Source organism: Saccopteryx leptura, chromosome 2 (genome assembly GCF_036850995.1).
Source record: "Saccopteryx leptura isolate mSacLep1 chromosome 2, mSacLep1_pri_phased_curated, whole genome shotgun sequence".
Taxonomy (NCBI): domain Eukaryota; kingdom Metazoa; phylum Chordata; class Mammalia; order Chiroptera; family Emballonuridae; genus Saccopteryx; species Saccopteryx leptura.
Window position 1 is genome coordinate 25,282,625 of NC_089504.1, and position 17,495 is coordinate 25,300,119.

The window sequence follows — 17,495 nt, forward strand, 5'->3', positions numbered from 1 at the left end:
TCTGATATATATATTTTAGTTCAGTGCTCAGGATCTAAGGAGAAAAAAACTGAGTGATGGGGATTTTGAGCTTTCTTTGGATTACCAGAGCATTTCTAAGGAATAATAAAAAAATCCAGCGACACTAGTATTAAGGAAGATGGCCAGTAATGTATAATTCTGGTGATGGGGGAATAGTTTTTGAGGAATGATGGATTTTGGTACCCTGCGAGCTCCCGGGTGACTTGTTTTCTGGCCCATTCACTCCGTTAGCTTTTCTTAACCTTTTCACCCCAGGTGCATGTTGTCTGGAACTTCCGTCTCATCCTGGCTGCTCAGAGTATCTGGAGCACAGTGGCCTCGTTCTGGCCTTTCTCCTCAACCAACACTTAGCAGTTTTGTGTCCTGTTCCTTCAGATACCTTTCATCTGAGTTTAGGTTGTCCCACCCGCTGCTGCAGTTTTCTCTCATTCTGAAAATGGGGTGTGAAACAGTGCTCTCCAAACTGGGACTTGTCAGTTCTTAAAGGATGCATAAATTCTCTGTAAGAAAGCTTAAATTTGTGTTTTTAAAACAGAAACAACTCATAGATACAAAGAACAGACTGATGGTTGCCAAGTGGGATGGGGACAGGGGTGAAAAGGTGAAGGGATTAAGAAGTATAAATTGGCAGTTACAAAATAATCACAGGGATATAAAGTACAGCGTGGGACTATAGTCAATAATATTGTAATAACTATGTATGGCATCAGGTGGGCAATAGACTTTTCAGGGAAATCACTTTGGAAGTATTATAAATGTCTAAACACTGTGCTGTACACTTGAAACTAATATAATACTGAATGTCCACTGTAATTTAAAATTTAAAATTTTTTTAAATTAAAAAAAGTATTGCTGAGTAAATTAAAAATAAATAAAATATATTTGTGTCTTCATTTCAAAAACACTTCTTTAAAGGATTAATATATGCAAGTCTAATTATGTGGATAACCACTGTGATGAGCTTTAGTGTCTGAATTTGTAATTGTATTAGTACCAATGGAGCAAATGCAAATGTTATAAATAGATGATGCATCCATGGTCAGTAAATACCAGATGAGGCATTCATTTGGTGAATTGTGCATACAGGGTTTTGCAGTAGTTCAAATAAAAATGGAGGAGAGTGAATCATGCATAATAGCAAGAACATGCTCAATCAAAAGCCCCTGAGCAGTACAGTCAGACATGCTATATGCTTGGGAGCAGAATTTTACATTCAGTAAAACCACATCATCCATCACATGAATGCTGTGAGTTTAAATGGTCCTAGTTTTGTAGTTTAATTTACATTTGATTTGCAATCTGGTGTTCGTTTAATTACAAATTTTAAAGTAGAAAGAATTGGTGCACATTTAATTAACAAAAATAATTTAAATTATTAACTCAAAAAATTTTTTCTTATACATGAGATTTAGAAATAATTCGGTAATAACTCATATTTGAGAGACACTAATGTAGAGAACCCTGGCTGGGAGTTTGGAGGCGCTGATTCAGGTCCTGTTGCAGCTACCGACTCACTGCGAGCTCAGGAGAGCCCGTTCCCATCTCTGGACCCCTGTTTATGTATAGATAAAGTAGATCATCTCTGAGGTCCCTCCTAACTGAGTGAAACTGTTTTTTGAGACCGCAGGGAGCAAAAATCTAATGTGTTCACTAATGTTGCTTAGCATCCTGCCTGATATATATATAGATAGGAGTCCTCTTAATGTATTTTGAATGAGAACATGACAGAATATTGCCTATTTATTTTTATTAAATGTATTGGGGTAGCATTGACTAATAGCATTATATAAATTTCAGGTATACAGTTTTATAATACCCCATCTTTATATATCATTGTGTGCTCACCACTCAAAGTCTCATCTCCTTCTGTCACCATATAGTTGACTTCCTTTACCTCCTGAGTAATGTCTGTTTTGATGTCTCCTATAGATACGGCAAACCAGGCTGCAATGCAGAGACCTGTGAGTACTTCCTTAGCTACCGGATAATAGGGGCTGACGTGGAATTTGAGCTGAGTGCGGATACAGATGGCTGGGTAGCTGTTGGATTCTCTTCAGACAGAAAAATGGTAAGACACTCATCGTGATAGGTTATTTTTCTCTTTAATTTGCTCTGTGACTTTAGGGTTTAGAGAACAGGCATGGTTATGCTTTGTGAAGCTACTGTGCCACTTTTAAATAGAAGAAGCTAATTTCTGGCATTTGATTGTCTTTTGCAGAGCATGGCAAAGCAAAGAAATTTGTCAGAGTGGTATAATGATTGTATTAGTATGGCTCTCTGGTTGCAAGTTAAAGAAATTAAAATTCAAGCTAGCTTAAGCAGAGAAGGAAGGGTTGACTATGAAAACGTAAGATGTTTCATGGTACCAGTATTTACCTGCTATTTCCACAGAAATGCTGCAAGGAAAGCTTCCCAAACCGCATGGTTTATAATAGTAAGCATTAATTTCTTGCTCAGATATGTGTGGATTGGCCGGAGCTCAGCTGGGCTTGGCTCCAGTCCATGGGTTGGATTCAGGTTTTTTTCTAATCATTTGGGAACCAGCAGCTACCAAGGCATGTTATTTTTATGGCTCAGGCAGGAGTTCAAGAGCAGTCCAAACTTATTTCAAACCTCTGCTCACGTCACTGCTGCTAACATTCCATTGCCCAAAGTAAGTCACGCAGCCAAGTCCAGAATGAAGGGGCAGGGATGTACACTCTCCCACCAAGAGGCCCTGCAGAGATGTGGGTGTATAATAGTACTCTAGGGGGCTGAAGAGTTGCGTCTGACAATTCAGTCTTCCTCAGGCCCCCTGGGCAAGGACACATCTGGACCTCAGAGAGGCCTGTGACCAGGTACAGGCAGGGCAGCGGGAATCCAGGCCGCTGTCCATCTCCTGCCTCCCTGACTTCTTCCCTCTTTTCTCTGTAGCCCCATCACTCACCACTTCACCGTGCGAGGGTGCTTCCCAAACACCTAGACTTTCTTAGGCCTCTGTACCTTTGCACATGCTGCTGCTCTGTCTAGAGGACCCTTCCTCTTCTCTCTACCTTGCCTGAGTTGAGACTCAGGCAGTGAGGAGAGGGCAGCTCACACCAGGGTTCCAGCAGTGGTGTTGGTGAGAAGCACTCAGATTTTGGGTATGTTCTGAAGTTCATGCAGATAGGCGTTGCTATTGGGTTGGACGGGAGTTGTAGGTGGGTGGCAGGAAGACATGGAGAGAGCAATCCAAGCAGTCAGAGCTCCGGGGACTTTGTTCTTGGAGAGGTCACCAAGAGATCGATGCTCCATCAATTCCCAGTCCAGGCAGTAAGACAGTGGGTCCAACTGGTAAGATTGCATAAATATGAATCTTTTCCACTTATCTCCTACTGTGGCGTCAGTGGGAGGAGCAGCAGCTGTGTGCCACACCCAGAAGCTGGCTTGGATTGCAGCTGACCATTTCCCATCCTGGAATGCACGTGTAGTCATGGTACAGCTGTTGAGTATAGAGCTCAGAGCAGGGCGGTTAAGTGAGTAGCATTCCAATTTTACGTTTAACATTTTGCTACCTAAAGGCCTTTAAAATATCAATCTCTCTTTTCTCCAGTTATTTTAAGAAGGAACACAGATTAATTTTTTTCAAAACTCGATACATTGGAAAAGCAAAATGAAACCCCTTATAATAACCTTTAACTTTTTTGGAAATGGCACATTATTGGTTTATTATTAGATTTTTTTTTTTTTTTTTAGAGAAGTTTTAGGTTCATAGCAAAATCTAATAGTGGATACCCAACATTTCTATATACTCTCTGCATCCTGACACACATAGCCTCCCCCCATTACAAACATCCCCCACAGAGCAGTAAGTATATTTGTTAGAAATGTTGAACACCTTTAACATTTTTTTAACTTGTTTTGAAAAAAATTTAAGCCTATAGATAAACTTCAAGGAGAGTACAATATAATAATATACTTCACCTGGAGTCAACAGATGTCAACTCTTTTATTTTGGTAAAATGTACATAACAATATCTACCAGTTTAACCGTTTTGAAGTGTAGATTAAGTGGCATCAGTTACATTCACAGAGTGCGGCATGGCCATTATGTAGTTCCAGAACTTTTCTATAAATGGTAACAGTTTGCTACGCCTGCTTTATCTCTCTACTGTTTCCACTGCTGCTACGTATGATTATTTTTATTATGTTCTGGCAATTTAGGAGATTAAATCAATTTAATTATTGAATTCAAGGTTAACATTGATTGATAGGATTATCCAATATACTGTCCATTTTCAAATGTTGCTAGTTGTCCCAATACTGTTCTTTAAGGAAATTTTTATTTTATGACTTAAGGTTCTGTCTAGAAATCATACCATTAGTTGTCATGTACTGTATCTTTAGTTTTCTTTATTTTGAAATAGTGTCTTAGCCTTTTTTTTTGAGGGGGGGGCCCTTTATGACATCAACCCCTTTGATGATTATAGGACAAGTTTTTCTTGTAGAATTACCCTCAATTTGGATTTGTCAGATTGTTTTTTCATGATTGGTTAGTTTATGTGGTTTTGGCAAGAATGCTAGATAGCTGGTGATGTGTTCCTCTCTGAACGTCACATGAAAAGGCACTTGATGTCAGCCATTGGGATGCTAAGTTTGGTCATTTGGTTAAAGTTTTTATTTAAATTTTTAAAATTTGTTAATTTTAGAGAGAGAGGACAGAAGAGAGAGGGAGAGAGAAAGAGAGAGAGACAGACAGACAGACATCAATCTGTTCATGTGCCCAGATCGAGGATTGAACCAGCAACCTCTGTCTGTGCATCAGGATGATGCCCCAATCAACTGAGCTATCTGGCCAGGGCCTTGGTTTAAGTTTCTAATAGCATTTAAAATAACGTCAGGCCTGAACAGGCAGTGGCACAGTGGATAGAGAGTCAGACTGGGACGTGGAGGACCCAGGTTCGAAACCTGAGGTTGCCATCTTTAACGCGGGTGCACTAGCTTGAGCACGGGGTCGCTGGCTTGAGTGTGGGATCATAGACATGACCCTGTGGTCACTGGCTTGAGCCCAATGTCGCTGACTTAAGCAAGGGGTCACTTGCTCTGCTGCAGCGCCCCCCCCCCCCGACCCCGGTTAAGGCACATATGAGAAAGCAATCAATGAACTAAGGAGACTAAGAAACCGCAACAAAGAATTGATGCTTCTCATCTCTCTCATTCCTGTCTATCTGTTCCTATCTGTCCCTCTGTCTCTCTCTCTGTCTCTGTCACCAAAATAAATAAATGAATAAATTAAAAAAAAATAAAATAACATTGGGGGTGAGATTTCAAATTACAAGGGTAATAAAATATATATTTCTGAGTAAAATTTCTTTTTAGCAGAAAAGTTTGCAAAAGACAAAGCTTTGACATTTTTTTTTCATTATTTTCCATGTTAGGGTGGTGATGATGTCATGGCCTGCGTCCATGATGACAATGGCAGGGTCCGCATACAGCACTTCTATAATGTAGGCCAGTGGGCAAAAGAGATTCAGAGAAATCCTGCCAGAGACGAAGAAGGAGTTTTTGAGAATAACAGAGTCACCTGCAGATTTAAACGTCCTGTGAATGTTCCCAGAGATGAAACAATTGTTGACCTGCATTTGAGTTGGTATTATCTGTTTGCTTGGGGCCCAGCCATTCAGGGTAAGTTTACATTTTGGCATCTGGATTAAATAGCAGACATCACTGTGCATTTATTGCGCAAGAATGATAAGCACCTGGGATAATATTTTTAAAAAGGAGTTATAATTCTTTTTATTTATCATATACATAGATATTCAAATGGACAAATTATACACATGCATTGCTAGAACAATACAAGATAACATATGATGAGCTAAGCGCTTAATGAAACAAACCATCTGCCTGCTATTTGTGGGGCTTGGGCTACAGGTAATTCTCACTATGTCCCCATTTATTCCTCGCCACATACTTGAGAGGTATAGATATTATATCTCCATTTTAAAGAGATATTAAGGAACTGACTCAAGGCTCTACCACTAATTAATGAGAGAACTAATAGTCGATTCTAGGTCTGACTCCAAAGTCAGTAGTACCTCTTAGCCACTATGCTCTAACTATAAAAAATCCTGAGCAGGAAAGGACTTCTGGAGACTTCTCTAGAGACTGACAAGCATTTCAGTCATTCTCACTTTATGACTATCCTGATAGTCACAAATCCACCAAGTTATCCTATAAGATAGCCCATTACTCCTCAAACTTGAACATGTGTAGAAATTGCCTGGCTATCTTGTTGACACATGATTCATTAGGTCTGGGATAAGGCCTGAGAGTCCGCATTTTGAACAAGCTTCCCTCTGCTGTTGGCTCATTGATGCCCTCACTTTCAAGTTCTTCTTTGCCTCACTGGCACAGTTCTTCCAGCATTTTCCCAACAAAGACCTAGGGATATCATGAGACCATTTAGAGGCTGTGAAAGTCAAGTTATGCTGTGTCTTCAGCATTCCCAGGTTGAATCAGCCTAATGGCATGACCAAGAATGGGGGTAGGTGGTTTGCAGTCCTTGTGTGAGAATTCTACTGGGAGTCGCATCTTTCTTTACTGTGTGCTTATCAACTGTGTATTGCCCTATCTGAGCTGCTTTTTTTTTTTACTTCAAATTATTTCCATTGGTTGGTCTAGAGATGTCGTACCTTTTATTTTTCCTATTTCTTTTATTTTTCCTATTTTCCATTTGAGAGGAAGAAAGATAGACAGAATCCTACATGCACCCCAACTGGGATCCACCCAGCAACCCCTGTCTGGGGTCAATATTCTGCCCATCTGGGCCCATGCTCACAACTGAGCTGATTTTAGCACCTGAGATGGAGGCTCCATGGGACCATCCTCAGTGCCCAGGGCCGACATGCTCAAACCAATTGGCCATGGTTGTGGGAGGAGAAGACAGAGAGAGAAACATAGAAGGGGGAGGTGACGAGGTAGAGAAGCACATGGTAATTTCTCCTGTGTGCCCTGATGGGAAATTAAACCTAGATCATCCACACACTGGGCCGATGCTCTACCACTGAGCCAAGCAGCCAGGGCTTTTTTGCCTATTTCTAATTGGAAAAACATTTGAATGCCTTCAGACTTGTGACATCTTTCCCATTTTCTTATTTCCCAGATTACCAAAAGTGGAATTGCAATTATGTCTTAGAGTACTTTCAGTACCCTGGGAAATTAATTATAGCTTAGCCTAGAGAAATGAACTCATTAAAATGATGGGATTTGGCATCTAAAACTTTGAATTTGTGCATTGGTTTTGTCCCTTGGTAGCTGTAGCTAACCGTTATCTAAATTCTGAACTCCAATTTCTTTGTCTCTAAAATGGGAATAATAATAATATTGATTTTATAGGATTATTGCAAGGATTAAATGAAAACAGGAATTTGAAACAGCTTTACAAATTGGAACGCACTGCACTTCAGAAGGTCATGTTATTACACGTTTGGTATAATAGCCAACATTTCAGGCCTTCCTGCCTTGCCTGATAAGATCACTCAGGACTGCTGTTCTTTTTACTGTCTCCAAACAAAACAGGCACATTCCTACCCCGTAGATAGGCTTGTGCTTTTACTATTTCTTTCTTTTTAAATTTTAATTGATTTGAGGGAGAGAGAAAGAGAGAGAGACAGAAACATTGCTCTGTTTCTGTATGTGCTGTGACTGGAGATAGAACATACAAACTTTGTGTTTCAAAAGGATGCTCTAACTAACAAAGCTATCCAGCCAGAACACCTTCCTATGCCTATTTCTCAGAACTTTTCATTGTCCTAAGGCAGTGGTTCTCAAACTTTCTGAAGTTGGGGCGCATTTAAAATCCTACAAATAATTGTAAGCACACTATATACAAATTTCTGAGAAATATGTTATAATAATTAAGTCTAATATTAAAGAAAAAAATATAAAGTCCAAGCATGCTTTTATGATAATGAAGCAAAATAAATATGACAAAATTAAATTTATTCTGACATTAAAAAACATTTTTGTTACATTTTTTGAGTTATGCTTTTTAAAATTTGTAAAAAAGAGGGGTTAAAAAATAAAAAAACGACAAAAAACTTCTTTTTATATATATAGATACATTCTTAGTAAGATTTAGTAAATTCGGCAGGTCCCGGCGCAAATGTGTTAAGTTTTTTTATTTTTGTGTTTATGAGAAACCTGAACCTGATGTGTCCTAGCGATTTCTTCAATGTTTGGACATATATTTGAAAGGCAAACTCTCATTTCCTCATCAATACATTGAAGAATTCCTCTCTTTTTACTCTTAATTGTGTTGAGGGTAGAAAATCCTAATTTACATAAATAGGATGTTGAAAATTGTAGTAAAATGTTCAAAGCTTTTTTAGATATTGCCACATATTCTTCTTTTATAGAAATCTAAAAGGTTTCAAGAGACAATTCCTTATGTTTAATTATCAATCCAAAATCCCCACCATACATATCATCTTAACTTGACACCAAACAAAGGATAGAAGAAACTTGCCTCCAGTCTTTCCGGGGAACATGGGGGATAGTGTAAACAATCCAGCACCACAGCTTAACAGCCTTTTGCAACCTAATCAGGCAAGTGAGGTGGGAAGTTGGGCAGACTGTCAGCTTACAGCCAATTCCCCACACCTCTGTCCCCCAAAAATCTAAACTCCAAAAACTCTGTTGGTTTTTTGGTCCCCAACAGGCACATATTTCTCTGGAATACCATAGGGCACACCAGTGCGCCCTGGCGCACACTTTGTGAACCACTGTCCTAAGGTCTCTCAGAGGCAATCAGCTTTGAGCTAAATTTTGAAGGAGAGTCTGGATTAGATTTCCCTTAAGGAAGTCATGAACTAGACATACCTGGTTAAGTGTAGGAATCCATGTTAGGTGACCAGCAAGCGAGGTTAGGTAGATGTGATGCGGTCTGTTGAGAGAAAAATCTTGTGCCAACCTGAGGAGTTTGACTTGTGCTAACAAGAGCAAACACAGATACCGGAGCAGGGAATTGACATGTCAAGTTGGGCACGAGTTCCCTAGCAAATAGGACCTTAAAAACCCTCCAAGCCCAATTTCCAAGGAGACCTTTGCTTTGAAGTCATCTGCCTTAGTGTCCCTAACCCAAGTTTCATGTGGATTATTCATAAGGCTTATATACCTGTATGGACATTCATATGGATTAAGAGGTCAGGCACTTCTAATTAGTGTCAGATTATTAAGTATCCTTTACACACAACCTTTTCCTCTTTCCCCTTCTAACCAGGTCAAAAACAAGTTTCCTGTCCAAATGTTTATTTGGTATTTTAATCCTCCTACTTCCTGTATTGTTCCATCCCTCCCACTCTGCTGGAAAGATACAAGCATGCACGCGCGCACGCGTACACACACACACACACACACACACATACCATACAGCACACCACACCCTCTCTAGTCTGGCCTGGGCAGACTACCCCTTTAAATCCCACAGAAAAAGTGAGAGAGGCCTCCATCTGGAAGAGAGTGTTCAGGAATTGTTAGTAATCCATATATAAAATATATATTTGAGGAAAAAATAGTATCTCTTGCTCTTTGAAATCAAAATATAGCTTTCCATTTGGTATTAATAAGTTAAACCTTGTTAGAGACCTTAGAGGTAGGCATTCATACCATACTAAGTAGCGGTCTGAAAGGTGGGGGGCCATGGAGAGACCGATAGCATTGTTCTGGGAGGGGGTGTGCAGATTCAGGAGAACTAGTTCTTTTGGATAAATTGAACTAATTTCTGTGTTCTTCACTGTATGTGCAATTATAGAGAATTCTGATAGTTCTGATACCTGATTTCAGATCTTTATAATCACTGCTTATGTATTCAATGCAAAAGACCATATTTCATTTTTTTCTGTTGTTTGTATATATCATTTTAAACCAGTGCTTTTTTTAAACTGCCCCTTTGCTTTTTATTTCTTTCTTAAAGGCTCTATCACCCGACATGATATAGACTCACCACCAACTTCAGAGCGTGTTGTCAGTATTTACAAGTACGAAGACATTTTTATGCCATCAGCTGCCTATCAGACCTTCTCCTCTCCATTCTGTTTGCTTCTCATTGTTGCCCTGACTTTCTACTTACTGATGGGAACCCCTTAATCACAGCTGCAAAGCCAACAGTTAAACGGATTTGAAAGTCTTTGGTATATACATTATTTTTGAAGAATATGCAGTATAATTTTAGCTTCTGTTGTTTAAAAAAGAGACTCATGATTTCAGCTTTTTGGAAGAAAAAACAAGCTTCTTTTCCTATCAAAGAGGGTTATTTAATAATGACCCTATACTTTTTTGGAAAGTACTTAAAACTTTTCTAAGCACTTTCAAATAAGTTTTCTTATTTGAACCTCACAACATCTCTAAGTTGGCTTGATGCAAATTATTATTGCCTTCTTACTGAATGGGATGTGAGACCCAGGAAGGCTGCTTTTTTGTGACTCACATGTCATGTAGCCTTGGCCACTTGGTCAGAAAACACATAGCAAGGGAGACAAAGACCTAGGCAGAGAAATCATGTCTCTAAACAACCTTTCCTTTTCCAACTAGAGTCAGGAGCCTTACCTGGAGTATTACTAAAGAGAACTTCCCTGAAATGCACATAGTTCCCAGGCAGCCTTCTAGGCAGAAGAACTTTCAAATCTCCATTAAAGCTTTAAGTGCTTTTGGATAATTACACAGCTGATGGGGAGAATGGGGGAGATTATAGTGATATGAAAATGGTTCATTTATTTGAAATTTCTCCTCAATTAGTGAGTAGCTAGGAGAAAATATTTTTTATTGCTGTTGAAAAGGTTAGAAACAGAGTTGAGTGTTCCCAAAGATGTAAAATTATGTTAATGATAGAAAATATGGGCATTCTTAGCAGTTAGTTATTCATCCATGGTTACAGCTAATGCTGTTGTCAGAGTCAGCATACAATGAGTATGACTAAACAGTAATATAATAGACAAATCATCTTAATAAAAATTTAATGCATTTTGATAATAAACCAACATTGTGCAGGTTGTGGAATTTGGAGTAGAAACTTTTTAAAGATGATTTTTTTAAAAAAATTAGAAAATAGGAAATGACCCAGAAAGTGAATTCACCATATTATCCATTCAGACTTGTTCAGACTTGTAAACTGGATTGCCAGTCAGTATGATATGTGATAATGCTTTGACTTAATGTGGTTCCTTTGTTCCAAATGTCTGTGTTAACAGCCCAGTTAGAAGAAAAATATCTATAGATGTGGTTCTGCTGCGCGGCACTTCTATTGTGGAGTTCTGGAGTCCTCTGGCTTGCCCCTGTTGCTTTAAAGCTGGTTCCAACTTTGTGAGGTTTTTGAATAAACAGCATTGGAAACTGATTTCTAATGCCATCCTTGGAATTCATGTCAGAGGCGAAAGTCCACCTTTGGGGAGAGCTTTCAAATTCTTCTGGAACTGAACAAAAAGAAGAAAAACATCAAGGTTCTGCAACATTGCCCAGTTGGGACATAGGAGACACAATCCTCACTGCAGGTAAAGGAAGGTTAAATGACTTCAGGTGAGCAAAAGAACGGGGTAGGATTCAAACTGAAGAGCTTGGGTTCAAGTTCCTGGCTCCACCTGACTACCATCGCCTGGTAACCCAGCCCTCTGGTCATGGCTGAGGATAGGCAGGGCATCACATTCTCAGCTTTGGGTTTGTTTAACAGTAAAGATACTGAATGTGCAGCCACTCACACTGTAAATAAGAGAGCAAATATTTTTATATCTCATCCTCTTATGTGTACTATATTTAATCTATAAACAGGTTAAACCTAAAGAGAGACGTTAGCTAGTCTCTGTAGCTGGCAGGGAAGAAATAAGTTAATGGATTTTTCTTCTACTTATATTTCAAGTCAAGCGACTTATTTCATGAATTGGTTCTACTGTGATTACCAGTTTTGCATATTTGCGCCTAGAACTTTCAATGATTTCTCACTGCCGTTAGTATAAAATGCAAGCCACTTTGGTTCTTTCCAGTATCTTCTTACATCACCATTCCTCACTTGTTATGACCCAGCAAGACTGAACTGCTGTCACTTCTTCAGACCTGCTTTCTTACCTCTCGTGTTCCCTGTGCCCAAACATTCTCCATCCACTTCCTATGCTTGCTGAACTCCTCCTCATCTTTCAAGTCACAGCTTAAATATGTCTTTCTCCAATGCCCTGGACTAGGTAGGTATAGGTCTCTGCCAAAAGCTCCTATAGCTCACTGGGCTTCCCCATCACACTTGACTGTAATTGCTGGCTCCTCCACCCTGCTAATTCTCTACTGCATGGAGTAACTGTAAAGTATTTTTCCCCACCAAGAAGGAAGGAAGGGGCCAGAGCCACCAAGTGTGGAATAACAAAAGGCTTTATTGAGTACAGCGCATCCCGCCCGCCTGGCGAGGTTCCCTGAGAAAAAAAGATGGAGGAGATGGAGGCCAGGGAAGTCGCAAGGATTAAACCGCGTGGGAGATATTTAAAGGGCTCCTCTGGGGAAGTCGAGCTAATATGATGTGGTGAAATCCCACTGGCTGGCAGACGGTCGCTTTTTTCCAAAGTGTTCCTGCGAAGCTTCTTTTGGCGTACTTGGTTGTGTTGTGAGCGGTCCTAGCCAAAGTTTGCTGGTCTGAGATCCCCATGTGACCATTCTCCATTATCCACCGACCTTACAGTAACCATTCCTTGTTATTCATCATTGTAACTCATACAACTACATGGTAGGTATTCAGCAAACATTTGTTGAATGTATAAATAACTGAAACTGTACTTCTATGGCAAGTTTCTTTGGGTCAGAAGATTTGTATTTCAAATACATTGTCAAACTGGCTAACATTTTTATATTTTTTCATCTGAGATCAAACTATAAACTATCCCTTTAGAAACACTGTCTTTTGAAACATAAATAGAAAGATTATTAGTAACAATGCTGTTTTGCCCTGTAAAACATAGATGACATTCTTAACAATAATCATTGTTCAGAAATAAGAATTCACAGAGCTGGGATGCAGAACAGCATTTAATTGTCACCTCAGAGAATCATCAACCAGTAGACAAACTGGAGTTAAAACTTCATAGACTCCAATCATTCTTACCTAATATAAGAGGATCAACATCTATTTTATCTCTGCATTCCACTTTCTAACATAGTACTTGTTACAGGGGAAATACCCACCTGTGTTTTTTGTTTTGTTTTAGTGTGAGACAGACAGACAGATAGAAAGGGTGAGAGATGAGAAGCATCAATTCTTTGTTGCTGTACCTTAGTTGTTCATTGATTGCTTTCTCATATGTGCCTTGACCGGGAGGCTACAGCAGAGCAAGTGACCCCTTGCTCAAGCCAGCCACCTTGGACTCCAGCCAGCGACCTTGGGTTTCAAACCAACGACCTCTGGGCTCAAGCCAGCTACCATGGGGTCAAATCTGTGGTCCCACACTCAAGCTGATGACCCTGTGCTCAAGTCCAATGAGCTTGCGCTCAAGCCAGCAACCTTGGGGTTTTGAACCAGGGACCTCAGCATTCCAGGCCAATGCTCTATCCACTGCGCCACCGCCTGGTCAGGCCCACCTGTGTTTTTGTAAAATGCCTAAGTAGAATAACAATGCTAGCCATACATATTTAGTGCTGTTCTAAGCACTAAATACCATTTAATCCAATGCACTAATTTTACAAAGTGGCAGCTGAGGCCTAGGGAGGTGATATAATTTCCTACACTGTCATGCCTTCATGCACATTCATTAATCAGAGCCCACTCTCCACACTCAAATTAGCTAGGTGGGTTTTTTTTTACACCCCGTTAGTAATTTACAATGAAAAGAAGGACATTTTATAATTATATTTGAGGAAAGGGGTCCATTTTACTTTTTAGCTTTTTTTTTTTTTCCTTAAAGATACTTTCATTATTTTTCCAGTCATTTTCGAGCTTTTAATAGTCTTTTCTATTATTATTAATACACCAATTGAACGAGACTACAATGTATTTGTCTTGGTTAATTTTTAAAAGTGGCTTGCCTAAACCCTGGATCTTCTAACGTTGCGTCTGATGCCCTTTAAATTGCTCCCAGAACCCTGAAAGATGAATTGGGAAGCATGTTTTCAGACACAATGCAGGGGCCATGTTTATTTATCTTAAACTGTCCTTTGTCATTAAAAAAAATCAGAAAGTTTGGACAACTCAGGGTTGGAGTTCCATCCCTGGTGGCTTTTACTACTATTTCTGTAATTAAGTTTACTGTCTACATGTAGGATTTTGTACTTAAGAGATATTATCACTGGGGTTGTGTATCATTCTTAGCTCTGGCCTAGTGGTCGGCAAACTTTTTCTAAAAGGACCAGATGGTAAAGGTTTTAGGCTTTGCAGTCTCTGTCTGCTCCAACTGTTCACTCTGACCCAGACCACACGTAAACCAATGAGAGTGGCCGCGTTCCCATAAACCTTAGTTGACAATGAAGTTGAAATTTCACCTAATTTTTATATGTCACAGATAGTCTTTAAATGTAAAGAAAGAAAAAAAAAAGCATTTTACAACGTACAAACCATTCTTAGCTTGCAGGCCATATACAAACTGTCAGAGACACACCGGTGTTTCACGATCGATTGTAAAATACACTGCCAGCAGTATAGTACTGGTTAATTTGTAAAAATATTGAAGTTAGTGAATAATTTGTTTATAAAATATAGTTTGTCTTGGTAATGGCATTACCAGGCACTTATATTCTCATAGACTTTCCAGAGTTGGTGGGGAAGTGCTGGCGGTTAAATCAGAGCTGGGTGAGCAGCAGTTTGGTTTCACCTAAACTGTGGCAGCTGTGACTTCTGCTGTGACTTCTACTGATGAATTGCTCTTCGTGATGGGGATTACCATGTTGCAGAGTAATTTATTTCCCTGCAGACATTTTTTTTTTAAGTTTTATTAAAATCTGCTATAGGTACCAGAATGTTTTACACACGTGACAATGGGATGGACCTTGTGGATCATGATGGAGAAATGTTTGAGAACCGCTGCAATAGGTCTATTGTTGAGATGTATATACTTTGCTGTAATTAATGGTAGTGTAGGTCTTTGTTCTCTGAACAGAATTGGTAACTTGGAGTGAAAAGTTTGATTGTTCTTGGCGGTTGTATATATATATTTGTACATAGATGATGAGGTCTGTGGGTGTTTACACATAGATGCCTATATATACGTACCATGACCATTTGAAGGTCTTTGCCAAGATCACTTCTGTTTATGATCTCTTGGCAGCTTTAAAACCCAAGAGATAAAACATTGTATTACAGGAAAAATCACTGGAGTTTATAGTAATTTAGCTTGTAGAAAGGATTCCTAGATCCTTTATGAAGCCTTGCCTCCTCCATTCAACACTATATGAATTGTTAAGAATGCATAGAGTATCATTATTGAATTTGACTTTCCTATACTGTTAAGAAACAAAGACTAGTGTTATCTGAATATGTATATGGCATGTTGATGCAACCCATCCTTGCTTTGTATTTAATTCGATTCTTTCTTTAATTACTTAATTATTTGGTTTCAAGCTGGACTCCTTTGTTTTGATATTGAGTAGATAGATGACTTAGGTATAATTTCCTTTCCAGGAAAATATTGGCTATGCTAATGTGATTTTAAAGATGGCTGAAAATTTAAGTGAATCATTCATCTCTGGAATTTTTCACTTCAAAAGTACTGATATTGGACTCATGTTTTCAGGTCCCCCAACCTGGATATTTGCTATTAGGCAAGTGGCTGTTCAGCTCCGTTCTTCTGGGGTGTAAGCAATTCTCTTGGGTGCCGGGGTGCGGCAGGGGTTACGGCATTCGCCCGGGTCACTAGGGCCGTTACCATTTCCTCACATAGAATGTCCTGGCCACCTGGAAGAGTCAATGCAGTTTCTCCACATGCCTTATTCCCACAGATGTGCTCATGTGCTGGAACAATCTGGCTCTAGGAGTATCAACAGACTTTTTTTGAGACTGTCTATAAAATACTATTTTGTAAAAATGATGCCTTTACATAGACATTGATGGGTTACCTTTGTTTTATAATAATTAGGTACCAAATGTTCAATTGTGATTGATTTTGAGATTTATGTACATTTATAAGCCTGTCCCATGTGAATTTTAACTCTAAGATGTGTGGTACCTTACTAATAAAGACATGATTTTTATTTATGTAAAGTAACAATATTCCTAAATGCTCCCTAAATGATTGTACTGTCCATTTGCCATCATAGATACTTTTATCCTTAGAGGATTATGTCACGCTTAGAATATATTACTAGATTTAAACTTTAACATATAAATTCTCAACATGGTTTGAAATCCGTCCTGTTGATGTAATTAAAGGTAGTTTATAATTCCTTGTTGCTTTGCTCTGATGCATTTTTGGTTTTCTGTTCGTTTAACATCCTTTCATCAGTAAAGTCTCCCTGAAGTTACAGACCTTGAAGAAGGTGGCAGAACGCCTGTCTCATCTGACAAAGAGGAAAACCTATGTTGCTGTGTTTCAGGTGAAAATCCTTGTAGGGAAAATAGTTCGCAAAGTAAATCTGTTTTCAGAGCCTCAGGTTAATGCCTTTATCAAATAGTGAATGGAGGCCTATCATAATCCCATTTAAAGCCTGTTACTTGGTTGATCATGCAGAAATAACTCTTAAGAATTTCAATTATGAGCCTCATTGGTAACTAAATCATATTATACATTAAGAATACTTAGAGTTTGGTGGTAGAGTCTTATGAATCACCAAGGAGGGTATTGAGTATGCAGGATGTAGTAGCTGAGCTGCTGCAGCCAGGGCTGGGTTGAGAAACTTGGGAACATAAAGAAAGAATTTGGCATTACTACATTCTGTACTATAGACTCTAACCCTCATCCCTTCCCCCCAAAACAAATGTCCCTGTCTCTCTGTCCATCCGTCCATCCATCTATCCATCCATCTGGTATATTAGGTGCTCTCTATGGTATTTATTTTGCAGTAAATTCAGTGGGCAGCCCAGATATCAGTCCTGACCCTGGTTTATGTTTGACTTGGATATTTCTTAGGGTTCAGTCCCAGGTGCAAGGGCCAGGGAATAAGTCATAAGCAGAGACAGCTGAGTGGAGTGGCTGGAAAAGTCATCTGCATCTAGGAAGTCAAGAAGCTTTAACCAGTTGTTCATTCATTCATTCACTACCTATTTACTGAGAACTCTTTTGTGCCAGTCCCTGTGGAGGACTCTAGGAAGAACAGCTCTTGAATTCTGCCTGTAACTGGCTCACAGCCTAGTCAAGGAATCAGACACATAAACACCCTGATAATGCCTTTCAGTGACGGCTGTGGAAAAGTGCACACCTGGAGTAGGGACCCGCACCAGCCTAGGACATCCAGGAAAACAGGAGGTGGTATTGACAGGCCATCTTAAAGAAGGGACAGGTATAAGGTCAGCTGAAGGAGGATACCCGAGTTCAGGCAAGAAAAGTTTATTATGGGGTCAT

The 17,495-nt window shown here is 39.4% G+C and overlaps 1 protein-coding gene across 1 annotated transcript in view; it reads left to right on the forward strand.

Annotated features, from left to right (window-relative positions):
- Positions 1–16,356, forward strand: part of FRRS1L (ferric chelate reductase 1 like) — a 34,417-nt gene extending 18,061 nt beyond the window's left edge. Inside the window, exons 3-5 of the mRNA XM_066367490.1 lie at positions 1,951–2,089; positions 5,418–5,664; positions 9,956–16,356. Of these exons, the coding sequence (XP_066223587.1) occupies positions 1,951–2,089; positions 5,418–5,664; positions 9,956–10,128 (559 nt within the window). The 3' untranslated portion in view covers positions 10,129–16,356. The remainder of the gene's footprint in view (positions 1–1,950; positions 2,090–5,417; positions 5,665–9,955) is intronic.
- Positions 16,357–17,495: the final 1,139 nt, after the last annotated feature.